At 39.9% G+C, this 12,922-nt stretch overlaps 2 protein-coding genes across 2 annotated transcripts in view; one reads left to right on the top strand and one right to left on the bottom strand.

Moving 5' to 3' along the window:
* Positions 1-3,763, bottom strand: part of LOC139739815 (cilia- and flagella-associated protein 46-like) — a 74,154-nt gene extending 70,391 nt beyond the window's left edge. The window contains exons 1-4 of the mRNA XM_071650409.1: positions 3,657-3,763; positions 1,397-1,530; positions 640-771; positions 70-134 (exon numbers count right to left, since the gene is read on the bottom strand). Coding sequence (XP_071506510.1) covers positions 70-134; positions 640-771; positions 1,397-1,530; positions 3,657-3,705 — 380 coding nt within the window. The 5' untranslated portion in view covers positions 3,706-3,763. The remainder of the gene's footprint in view (positions 1-69; positions 135-639; positions 772-1,396; positions 1,531-3,656) is intronic.
* A 507-nt stretch (positions 3,764-4,270) lies between these two features.
* On the top strand, positions 4,271-12,434 carry LOC139739814 (PACRG-like protein). Its single transcript, XM_071650407.1, has 7 exons — positions 4,271-4,450; positions 8,395-8,462; positions 9,075-9,165; positions 9,740-9,874; positions 10,306-10,413; positions 10,910-10,990; positions 12,263-12,434. The coding sequence occupies exons 1-7, from the start codon at positions 4,271-4,273 to the stop codon at positions 12,314-12,316; spliced, it is 717 nt and encodes a 238-aa protein (XP_071506508.1). The 3' UTR covers positions 12,317-12,434.
* Positions 12,435-12,922: the final 488 nt, after the last annotated feature.

Genomic DNA, 12,922 nt, shown 5'->3' with positions numbered 1-12,922 from the left:
ACGGTGAGGTATGATGAATAAACTTGTGCTTCACCTCAAAGCACTTGGCAACATTTGACACTGTCTTACCTTGTGTTCTCCTTGGCAAAGTTGATAGCCTTCAGTATGTACACCACTGCCTTTTCCAACTGTGCCTATTAATGGAAATATGATATAAAGTTATTAAGGCTACTGAATAATCAATCAACTTAACATTGCTGAACATGACTTCTACATTGCTGGGCTTTTCTCATCCCCTGCACTGCAGCATGCCTGCATGCAGCTCCTAGTCAGTTTTACATTTGCACAACTATTTTCATTATTTCCCCAACCCCCCCACTTCACCTCATATCAGCAACCTGTATTGCACAGGATCATAATGTCAGCTAAAAAGCAGACTGATGCTTCTTTTCTGCATCTTTCTTCATAATCCTTTTTCCATTTCCCTGCTTTTGTCATGGCACTGCTTTTTATATTTAGAATGCAAATGTACCCGGTACTCAATATTTACGAACTTCCTTACATTCAATCGTTTTTAACATACAGTGCTCAGCTTTTACAAGCAGTGGGAGCTGTTAAAAAATAATAGAAGGAGAATGTCCTGAGAATCATAAGAAATATCACAGTATTCATGAGTGAAACAATATGATGAGCTCTTACAGAATCATTGGCAGATGTTGGGGCCAGTAGCTGAGCCTGACAGAGATAGGCTCTGCAGAGAAACTGGTTTGCCGGCGGAGTCTTCATGAAGAACATCTTCAGGCTCTCCTTGGTTATGTGAGGAAGGCCATTCTGTGTGACAAATGGAGATTAAAAGAAAAGGTATTATATAGCAAATATCTATTTGTTTTGGGGGTTGGGTGGGCTGGGAGGATAATCTATTGTGAGAGTGGAAACTTTTCCAGAATTGATTTTCCCTCTGGGCTAATTTCAGTGAACCTCACTGTTTAGAGTTGTGTGGACGAAAATATTTCTGTTCATAAATATACAACACCTCTATCTCAAGAAAAACAAAAACAAATAAACAATGTGTGTTTTTGTTCACACTCTAACTCACTAGTGTAAGAAATAAGTAAAAATACCACTTACAGTATTGTAATTTTATTCATTCATTGCAACAGAACCCTAGTCAATCCAACTGTGCAATGGGTGCAATGATTCCTGAACAAGGCTGTATAAATCAACTACTGGATTACATTTCTTTTTCTTACTTTGGCCACAGTGTCTTTAAAATTCAGATTTATAAACAAATACACAAGCATTTAGTGAGTACAGTTCAAGTATGTACACTGAAACTGATATTTCTTTAACAAAAAAATAGAGTCTTCCATACCATGTTTAAGGCTGACATTTTGATTTTAAAAATGTGATTTCTTAACCACCAGGAATCAAAAACAGGAATAGACAACACACTTACCTGAAGTGCAAGTTCTGCACACAGGACATAAAGATCCTGGTTGAATGGCAGGGGTCCGTCGGGGTTAGGCTTTGCCTCAGCAGCACTTTTGAGCAGATCATAGGCTTGGTGCAAGAAAGAGCCATCTCCTTGGACTGTGAAAAAAAGACCAAAAAATATGTAGCAGAACAAGTTGAGCATACTCCTTGAAGGAACACTGACTTGAAAACTGACTGCAACATTCCAAATCAATATACATTTGTGTGTTCAGAATTCAGAGGTTTTGATATCACCATAACACATTCGTTTCCCCATTAAGTCTCCTTTACATCACAGAGCAACTGGATGTGAACTATTATGTTCAGTAGTTCTATAGGATGCTCGATTAGAATGGGGCAATGTCTGCAGTTTTGCAGCAAGCATCACTTGAAGAAAGTGCTAAAAAAAGATATTAGTGCACATAAATAAAAAATGTAGATCTAGTAGATAGAAGTCTATGCCATGGCAACTGCCTCAGAAAAAAACAACAACAACTCAACAAAAACCTTTGAATCTACAACTTATAGTACAAGCTACATCTGCTGGGGTCTCCCTTTTTTTGTCTGTGTGTGTTGAAAATATGCATGCCGAATTATTTTTGAAGTTAGTGGTAGACGTGTCTACTCACTACACACTAAATTTTATTGCCAAGAGTGCAAGACGCTAAAAACATTAACTTCATAGTTCATGTTTTAATTTTTGTAAAGAACAAACTTTCACGCATGAGACTACATGCAGTGGTTTTGCATTCTTCATTGGGGATTTGCAAATGTCCAAATATTACTGAAAAACCTGATAATAAACAAGATCAACAGCGAAACAATGATGCCGTAGATTATAAATCCTTTAAATGCACATTGCATTGGTAACGTTAGAAACTCTACGGGCATTTCACTTGTATTGTTAATACAATTTACATGTTTAAATTAATATGGCATACTCGTGAAATAAGCCCCACCACTGCGTGTCCGTACTAATACTACGGCGGCTCGCCTATTTATACTTGTGAATTCAGCCCCACCGTGTGGCGTTCATCGGTAGGTACTGTAAGCACGGCGGAGGGGCTTCCTTCCACAGTATAATACTCATGAATGCGGCCCCACCAAACGGCGTTTACGCGAAATTGATACAGCGGTGGGGCCGATTTCCACAGCATAGCATCTTTCGTCCTCCCTTTTTTCTCGGAAGGACTCCCTAATGTCCCTCGACTAATTTAACGGCCAATTTAATCATAAATACAACCCTACCTAACCCTAAACCCTAACCCTAAACCCTAACCCTAACCCTAGCCTAGGACCTACCCTTGGTTGCTAACGCACGGGTGCACGCGCACTGCGGATGCGGTGGGGCCTATTTCACGATTTTGCCATTAATATTATTATGATTAAATGGAAACAATAAGTATTAAGTTCATAACATAACCATATATCAATGGAAAGATGTCATTCACTTTGGAATGAAGGGGGGGGGGGGCGAATTGGCCAATCATATCCAGTTGGAATAGACCTAAGTACTGTATACGCTATATATTTCGCGGGGGTTTTATTTTCGCGAATTTCGCGAGTCGGGAGCTATTCGCGAAATTAACAACACGCGAAAATATTACCTTCCAAAATGAATCCCTTGCCTTGATGATACGAACATTTCAGTACTAGAATACCATGTCACGGCTTACCGAACAGACCATACTGGCTAAGCTTGTTTACGCATATCCACGTCTACTTTAATACGAATACTGTAGAGAGCCAATCCATTATCGCAAGGGGACCACTCGTCAGAAATCTAGCGCGACGGACTTAACCACTTCAAAAATGTTGAATTCTAACTTACTAGTTCGCAGAGTTTGGCAAGTCTTTTTCATGCAGTGTATAACTAGTATCATTTATATGCTAGTAAGTTGAAAATTCACACTTTCTTTGCCACTTCACATTTTCTCTGGTCCCCCAATCGCGAATTTAACCACTCGCGAAAATGTGTGACATCGGCAATTCGCGAAAATTTATGTACGCAAAAATTATAGCGTATACAGTAAGTCCAGCCCATCACCCACCCATCGCGTACCAACCCCAGGCCATGGCCATGGCTCACTTCTATTCCACTTCATCATAGTCCCATCCTACGCAAAATGTGTTCTGTCGTCAGTGTTACAATTTTATCATTCACTCATCACTCGCAAGTCTGCATTTTATTCAGAGATCAGGTCATAAATAAAACATTTCAAGAAATTCAGCTCATATCCTACCTCCAAACTGTTGAGCTGCCGCCAACAATTGTCTTATATTGCTGTCCATCCTCAAAATCCATCAAAATAACTCAAAGTTCTGACATTTTCTCAGCTGTCGAACGTAGTGATAGCAACAGGATTTTGTTTAGATCCCACAATGCATGCGAATTTCCGGTGGGTTAATCGATCATGGTTTTGAAGGGTTTTGAGTTCAGTGGTTTTGAGCCTGGGAAATGGAAAGTGAGAATCAAAGAGTATAGAAGCTAGCTTCTATACTCTTTGGTGAGAATGGTAATTAACCTCACCTTGTAAGGTATATAATAGAAAGCATAAATGAGGGAACACGGATTGTCAAAATAATGCATCATAAGTCCACAAAAAAGTGACTAGGATCTCAGGAAATTTAGAATCGATATACAAATCTGAACATCGATATACTAGTATTCAATATGTGAATAAACGTAATTATTTCGGATCTCGCGGAGCTGCAGGAGCCAGGGACAGAGCAGCAGACTTGCTACGTTCTGAGGATCTAATTGTACTTTTCTCATATCATCTCATAATCCAAGTTGTTAGTCATTTAGTTACGATTTGCTGAGCTAAGAAGCTATTACCAGTTTCTTTGTCTGAAAATGTCATCCTTTGGACCTCCTCGGGGTCCACCTACGAGCAAAAAAGCAGCGGCGTCTGGAAGTAGCAGCAGAAGTGCTAAGCAGCCCACCGATGGAAAGCGAGCCGGCAGCTCAGGCGCAGCAGGGACGTCAAGAGGTGTTAAACCCTCTGACCGGCTAAACCCTAAAACTGTCGATCCAGTGAGTATACTGGGTACTTGTGCCGTACCATTCAGTACAATGTTGTAAATGCCCGTGACTGCGTTATGTGTTGGCTGTGACCTGTGTGATATATGGATATTCAAGCGATATTTTCGTTTTAATCCTTCTTTAAAATAGTATGAATATAATTTATTATAAACTCACTAAACTGTAGAGTAGATTCTATAGAAGGTCACCACCACCTGGCACTGCCTAACTGCGACCAGCCCGAACGCGAAAACATTTTGTGCACATATTCACTAAAACAATTCCATACTTACTTGAGTATACTTTGGTGTAGAGACTGGAAGCAAAGCTTATTTGTCCCTCGTTACAGTTCTGTCCCGTCTCAGGTAGGACTCATATTTGATTAAGTTGTTTCTCCAGTGTCTTTCTAGGGACGACTTGAATTGGTTTATGGTGGTAGCGTTGATGACTTCCTTGGGTAGTGCATTCCAATTGTTAACATTTCTTATTGAGAAAGCAGACTGCCTCAGACTAGAATGGATACGTTGTTTGACAAGTTTGAGACCATGACCTCTTGTTGTTGAACCGCTGGCCAGTTGGAAGAATTTAGAGGGATCTACTCTGTCGAAGCCTTTCAGAATTTTGAACATCTGTATCAAGTCAGCCCTCTGTCTTCTGTAAGCCAGAGTGGGAAGGTGCAATTCTCGGAGTCTTTCTGGGTATGTCATTTGTTTCAGCTCAGGAAGAAGCCTTGTTGCCCTTTGTTGGACTTTTTCTAGCATGTCCTCATCCCTCTTCAGTGTTGGGTGCCATACTGAGTTGCAGTATTCCAATGTTGGTCTCACAATTGTTTTGTAGAGTGAGAGAAAGCCCTTCTTCTGTAGAGTTGTGAAAGATCTCTTAATCATTCCCACTTTACTGTTGGCTCTATTGGCAGCATCTGCTGAGTGTTTACTGAAAGACAAATTCTCCTGAAACAGCACCCCCAAGTCTCTTTCTTCACTTCCACATGTTATTGAGATGGGATTTGAGTCAGTATCCAGTGTGTAGTCATACCTGTGGTTTTTCCTCCCGTAGTGCATTACTTTGCACTTACTCTCGTTGAATGGCAATTGCCATTTGTTAGACCAATTTGTTACTGCATGTAAGTCCTTCTGTAATGAGTCTGAGTCGGTTTTGGAGTCCACTATCCTGTAAAAGATAATGCACTTGTCAATGTAATGACTCACCCCACTACCCCCGGACATGGGTGCGTCATTTCCTCGTTTGGTCCGTCAAATTTGTGACCCAGGTGTGCGTCATTTTACCAGCTATGTCCGTCAAATTTTTGACCGAGAGGTGCGTCAAAAGCCCATCATTGTCGTCAAATTTTTGACCGAGGGGTGCGTCATGTTACGTCACTTGGCTATGGAAAATAACACGCATTATTCTGAACCGAGGGGTGCGTCATGGTATGCACTTGGCTATGGGAAACTGCACGCATTTTTGCACGCTACCAGTACCGGATACACGTACGTACCGCGAGTGAATTTACAGTGAGCGCTTTCCCGCGGCAAGTGAAAATCAAAGTCGGGAAGCGTTTTGGAGTAGGCCTAAGAGGGAAAAATGCTTGCTCGAATCTGGCAAGCAAATGACTTAAAAGCCACCCTTTCTCCTCACATTTTCTTTCCAACAAACTCATGAAATCACGCATACTCAATCTCAAGCCAGACGGACTGTTACCGATTTCGACCTCACAGACAGTACTATAGTAAAATCAAAGATCGTATACAGATCGTATACGGATATGGCCGCGCACATACAGCGCATCTGCAGACAAGTCATATGTATGGCCAGGTGACTATGGATTGCATGCACATACATTCGGAATATCGAAACAGCAGAGTGATGTACGGTGAATGACAGTACGGTGCTTACAGGGCCAGGGTAAGGGAAACTTGCCGAAACTTTGACAAATTGTGTTTACGAACCGAAAGGAAATGAAATTGCTTGAATAAAGCGTATGCAAAAATCCTTTCAGTATATACGGGGGTGCGTCAAATGTACCGAGGATGTCCGTCAAAAAAGTGACCTAGGTGTTCGTCAAAAACCCTGTGTGGTCCGTCAAAAAGTGACTGTGGGGGTGCGTCAAAAACCCCGTGTGGTCAGTCAAAAAATGACCATGACGCACCCATGTCCGGGGGTAGTGGGGTGCGTCATTACATTGACAAGTGCATTAGTATCATCTGCAAATAGTTTTACACTGGAATCAACTGTAGAAGGCAGGTCGTTAATGAAGATGTTGAACAATGTTGGTCCCAGCACACTTCCCTGTGGTATGCCACTTGTCACAGGAATAGATTTTGATTCATGCCCGTTGATCGTCACTTTTTGGGTTCTGTCTGTAAGGTAGTCACTAATCCAGGCAAGTAAGGTACCATCTATTCTGTATGATCTAAGTTTGCATATCAGACGTCGATGTGGCACACTGTCGAATGCTTTTCGGTAATCAAGGTAGATACAGTCTATGGCATGCCCCTGGTCAATTGCATCAGTCCACTCCTCGCAAACCTCCAACAGTTGAGTACAGCAAGATCTTCCAGCCCGAAATCCATGCTGTTCATCACTCATCAACTTGTTTTGTTCTAAATGATCCATGACACGATTTCTGACAATTTTCTTCATAGTTTTGCATACAATGGAAGTAAGACTAACAGGTCGGTAGTTGGCTGGGTCACTCTTCTTCCCTTTTTTGCAGATAGGGACTACCGTAGCTTGTTTCCATACAAGTGGACATTTTCCCTCATTGATTAGCTTTGTGAATATCATTTGCAGGGGTTCGGCAATCTCAGCATGTGTTTCCTTTAGGACACGAGAGTGAATACCATCAGGACCTGGAGATTTGTTGATGTCCAGATGCTCCAACAAGTCATCTATTTCCTCAGTTGTAATATCTATGTCAGTGAGAAGATCATTGCATTTTCTCTCAACAAATGGCATTGCGTGAGTATTCTCCTCAGAGAAGACACTTCCGAAGTAATTATTGAGGGTCTCAGCCTTCTCCTGGTCCTCTTTAGCCCATCTTCCACCCGGTGCTTGGAGATCTGGTACTGTCGACTTTGGTTTTGTCTGCTTCTTCACATAATTCCAGAAACTTTTGGCATTTTGCTTGATTTCTTCTGCTAGTTTGTTTTCAAAATCTGCTTTTGCTTTCCTGATCACTGAGGTAGTAATGTTTCTTATCCTGATATACTCCTTCCCAGTGTAGATTCACGTCAGGATGTTGTTTTCTCTTACTGTCACGATATTTATTCCAAGCCTTCTTTTTCCTTCGAACTGCCTCTAGGGCTTCGTTATTCATCCATTCCGGTCTGTTTCTTTTTCTCTTTCTTTTCAAGGGGACACAATCTTCTATAGCTCTGTGGAGAGTCATCTCAAAAATATCCCATGCCTGTAATCCTGTAGCATTCTCGAAACTGGAATTCCAGTCAATGTCCTTCAGTTGTGACCTCATTTTGTCATAGTCGGCGTGATAGTAGCTTCTCGTAATAGGCTCCTCCTCTTCCTGTGTGTTGCTGACATCCATCTCAAAAGTAATAGTCACATGGTCACTCTTGCCGATGGGTGGGCCAATGATGACGTCATTAATCATATCCTCATCGTTGGTTAAGATCAAATCAAGTAAACTAGGTCTCTAGCCTGTTCTTTGTCTGGTTGTTTCCTTCACATGTTGATGAAGAAACAGGTCATTCACAGTATCAACAAAAGCTTGCTCATTGTTGTCGCTTGTTTTTTGTTTTTTGTTATTGTATTTAACTTGATAAGTGATACTGCAACTCAGTGCAAGTGTATAGAATGCGTAGATGGGGTCTGCTTGTAGCGTACAAACATTTGGCATTTACAATTATAAATATGAACATTGATGTTTTACTTCCTGTTTTCTTAACTTTTTTTAATGACTCGTCTTTTTTACTTTTATCTTAACACTTATTGTCTAGTTCACAAATCAGAAGAAAGCGAAGTCAGCATTTGAAACTGTGTACGTCAGTGGAGGAGTGCCATGCAGGTATAGTGTGCAGTGGAACTTTGGACAGGAGTTTGTTCAGATCTTGAGATGAGGATGTTGTTTTACATAATAAATCATGTACACTTTGTACTCCAATAAAATCAGATTGCTAGACTTTGGTCTGCAATTGGCATGTTCAGTTACATTTTACTGTATGATATTTTATAAAGCAGAGTTTCAGTTGTGTGAACATCAATAGTCTATCTATTGACTGCCAGTGAAATTGAAAATGAAATTGAGAATGTGTGATTAAGAATCCCAGTTTTTGATTTTAAAAGCCAACAAAAAGTAGAGTACATGGGAATCCCATTATAACAAGGACCTAACAACCATTACAATAACCATGTTGTATCAAGTTTCTTACTGTATCAGTGTACTAATACCAAGAAATATATCAAGTTAGGACTTGCAAAATTACTGTCCTTGTTATATACACGTACTTGTTTTCTTATATCAGACCTCTTTATAACGAGGTTTCAATGTATAGCTAATATTACACACAGTTTATGCTGTTGAAGGTGCTTGCAATAGGTCTCTGTAAAGTAAGTGAATCTATGTCAGTTTTCTATGTTATACCATTGTGCATTTTGTTGCTGCTGTCACATCAAACAGATTGATTCATGGGTCTGTGAAACACAAACTTCAGTGGGAGTGTAACCCAGAGGAAATCTCCTTTGATCCAGTTCTCATCACTTTGGCCGAGGTAAGCAATGAAACTCCTTGAACAGTGACAAGCTGCTGCAAACTCAGTGCAGAGAAAATATATTGTGATGGATTTTATGGAGTATGATAGCTTTCTCTAATTTCTATTCATGAGTGAGATTTATTTCATGATACAGTACTTGAGTTATTCTGTTAAGGAGCTGCTGTGATTCAGTGGACATGACTACACAAATTTTCAGTAATGATGTCCATGGTTGAGTCTGCTGGCTGCAGCAGTTTTACCCTGCGTAATCCTTCTGACAAGACTTATTTTCATTGGTCTCATGATTGCTTGCATTTAAGCATTCACAGCTTCCTCATAACTGTCAGTGCAATTCAATTCTTTTCAATTATTTTACTCCTAACTTATTTAGTTCCTCGAGCATCTTACTTTAATAAATTGCATACTTCTTGCTTCTATTACCATAATCCAAATAATTATGTCTAAGTGGAGAATCTGATTTTGCACATATGTTATTACAAGCAACTTGTATCTGAGTGCATTAGCAAAGTATTTATGAGAGTATCTGTATAGGGATTTGAAACGTCTATTATCTGTCTTTCATGTGCTCTAGGGATTGAAAGAGGTTAAGCATCCATATCAGTTTGTGGCTCAGCAGGGTTTTAAAGAGCTGCTCCAGATATCTGATGCTGACATCAAGGCAGTACCAATCCTCTCAAGACTCATCCCACCCCTCCGTGCTGCTCTGGTGAGTTAACAAAGAAAAGAAAAGAAAAGGAAACAAACAACAAACAATCCAACCAACCGACCGACTGACCGACCAACTAACCAACCAACCAACCAAACAAACAACCAACCCAGGCTGTGCTTGTGTGTAGACTCTGTATTTCCTGTGTTTCTTTCCAAAGATTATAGAAAAAATAGCATAGGAGCTATACTGTAAACTTGGTAGAGATCCCACCTTACTACAATGCATTGTGTAAATCATTTGCTTCGATATAAATGAATTTTATTACTTTTATATTTAATTGTGGAGATCTTATTCTTTTCCTTCTGATTTTTTTTTCATTAAAAGAAGAAGAAAAAGGACTACACCCAGCACATGCCTCATTGACCTAGAATTCAAAGATGTTACGACCGATCTCAAAGTTTTATGATTGATGTCTCCTTCTCTTGCAGGGCTCAAACATTGACTCGGTCTACGTTGGGGCTGTTGGCGCTCTGGTGACACTCAGTGCAGCAGTGGGACCTCACCTCAACCCTCATCTCAAGTCGGTGCTCACATATGTAAGTTTGAAGAATTTCCTGCTCCTAAGTACTTACAGTTAGGGCTACCTGGCATGGAGTATAGGCAGACATTTGTACACTAGGAAAGTTCAAATTCACATTATAATAACATTTTGTACTACAGTAATTGTGCACATCTCACATTTCGTGTGAATAAAAGAACTGTGATTTTTTTCCTAGATTTTCCCCCAAATAATTATAATGTCTACCTGTCTAAATACTAAACATATTGGTGAAAAACATCAATAGGCAAGCTACAATTAGCAGTACATGTATTTCTTCTTAGAAAAAGATGTTACATATGGAAGTAATATAGGTATAAGTCATTTTTCATGATATGTCCTAAACAAATTTGCACAGTAGTTTCGTGTAGTCTCCTATTTTTGGGTATCCATAAGCTGTTGCAGTGGTTGAAAGGGAATTCAAATGCACCAAGTAGATTACCAAGTACTTATATTTCTTATATTTTTATTGATTCCGATCAACGTCCTTACAGCTGGCCAAACATCAAAGTGACAAGAAATACAAAGATATGATCATGTCATCACTCCAAGACATTGAACAAGCATGCGGAAAGGTAAATGTTGATTTCTTGGTGTTAAGAGAATGAGCACTTACAAGTGTGATTTGCTGATTGAGATTTCATGACATGACATATTGAGAGAGATAAAAACAAAATATCTCTTATCAGTCAGATTAACACATTATATCAGTAGGTCAATTCATGCAATGGTGTATTTGCCAGAACAGATTTGCCAATTCTCCTACGATCTAAAATCACAAAATATACTTTGCCATCAGGTCTTTTTCACTACATGTAGAATACATTATTGTACCATGGTCGAGCTCACAATATATTTGTGTTTCATTTGTCAAGAGTATGTACACTTGGTATCAGTATGCCAAGCACAATGAATTTCCCTGTCTTGCGCAGATGAGAACATTCCTTGAATTCAATATTATACAAATGATGCACAGGATAGAGTGTGTTAGTGAAGGTGCGGCGCGCTCGAGAGTATTGACAATGGTGCGACATGCACGAGGCGCACCCACTAACGCCACGAAATAATCCTGTGCATCATTTGTTTTATAAAATGGGTCGAAAACTAACAGCATTATTCACGTACCTTTGTGGGTCAATACCAGTCAGCTACATGTAGCACTCGCTCAAAAGTCAAGATGTCCGAAGATGTTCGTCCCAAACATTTACGCACGTCGCACTCGGAAATCCCGCACATAAGTACTGTACGTACGTATAAGAGTATACGTACGCCACGTGTTATGCACAAGAAAGGCCGCCGGCTGTTGTGGCAGCCCGAACTAGAAGTTGTTTACAGGATTGACAGCGCGTATAGTATCCCGTGACGCACTTGTAACAACTGATTGAGTGCGCACTGCTAGTGTAAACATTGTGACGTACGTCAGGCCCCGGCCGTGCATTTACTAAGAAATTAATGCATGCACACGTGACTCATTTCAGCGCTTCCAATTGGCTACATTCTTGAACCCATTTTATAAAATCTTCTTGCAAATGCTGATGACATATTCCAGTCAACTCAAGGGAAATGATGTAATTCAAAAGGTCCAGCTGCAGTGAAGTGATCATAGATTTATGTTCCAACAATGAATTTTTACACTCCATTGTCTGTGAAGCCATAATGCATCGGTCCTGTTTCACAGAGGCAGGTACTGTAATATAATATGAATGTATACATTAATGAAACCCATTTAGGTATTTCCTGTCAACGACCTTCGAAGCACAGTACCAGTTCCCTGTATAGATATCCAAGATTCAGTCCATCTGAAGTATGCCCGTTTTGCATTGCTTTTGTTTTTTGCTTTTTTGCAGGAGAGTGTCAGCATCATCAAGTCCAAGATTCCGACATATACATCAGTGACCTGAAGGCCCTGCATGTACAGTTCACATGGACTTATTCAAATTAATTTTATGATTCTTGTATCAAGCTGTTTTAATTGTAACTGGTCGAGAAATAGCCCTTCAGCGGTGTAAACACACACCAATTATCCAGTGGTGTGAGTAACGGCCATGATAAAAAATCATGGGCATACATGATTACTTGAGTATTTATGCCTATGCACGCTGAAGAAATGATGAGTATTTACATTGATGAAGGGCAGTTTGTCAAGCAGTTGCAAATTCACAGCAACTTCTTATGCAGATAGATGTATTCACCTTGAGCAATTACATGCCATTGATTGTCTACTCAAAAATATAAAATGTGAATGATTATGCAGAGTTTAAGGAATATTTAAGTTGTACTATATTTAAGCTCACTTTGATGTGAAGTTGTGAAACATCACAAACTTAGCATCCGTGTACTAGCTGCTCTATACGATCTGTACAAAGTTTCCACATTGCACTAAATTGACAAGCAACAATAACAATAAGAGGCTAATACTCAATGAAATGTTGGTGGATTATTATCATTTTTTATTATCTTTTTTTTTTTTTTTTTTTTTGCCTCATGAGACTGACATAGTCCTAGAC

This window comes from Diadema antillarum, unplaced genomic scaffold (genome assembly GCF_040938485.1).
Source record: "Diadema antillarum isolate AM-2024a unplaced genomic scaffold, OU_Dant_1.0 seq00000819_RagTag, whole genome shotgun sequence".
Classification (NCBI taxonomy): domain Eukaryota; kingdom Metazoa; phylum Echinodermata; class Echinoidea; order Diadematoida; family Diadematidae; genus Diadema; species Diadema antillarum.
This window is presented reverse-complemented; position numbering and strand designations above follow the sequence as displayed.

Bases quoted from the DNA above. Each gene is read 5' to 3' on its own strand.
- LOC139739814 (XM_071650407.1), top strand. From the start codon at position 4,271: ATGTCATCCTTTGGACCTCCTCGGGGTCCACCTACGAGCAAAAAAGCA. The intron at 4,451-8,394 runs GTGAGTATACTG...CTTATTGTCTAG, and splicing joins ACCCTAAAACTGTCGATCCA to TTCACAAATCAGAAGAAAGC. The intron at 10,414-10,909 runs GTAAGTTTGAAG...ACGTCCTTACAG, and splicing joins TCAAGTCGGTGCTCACATAT to CTGGCCAAACATCAAAGTGA.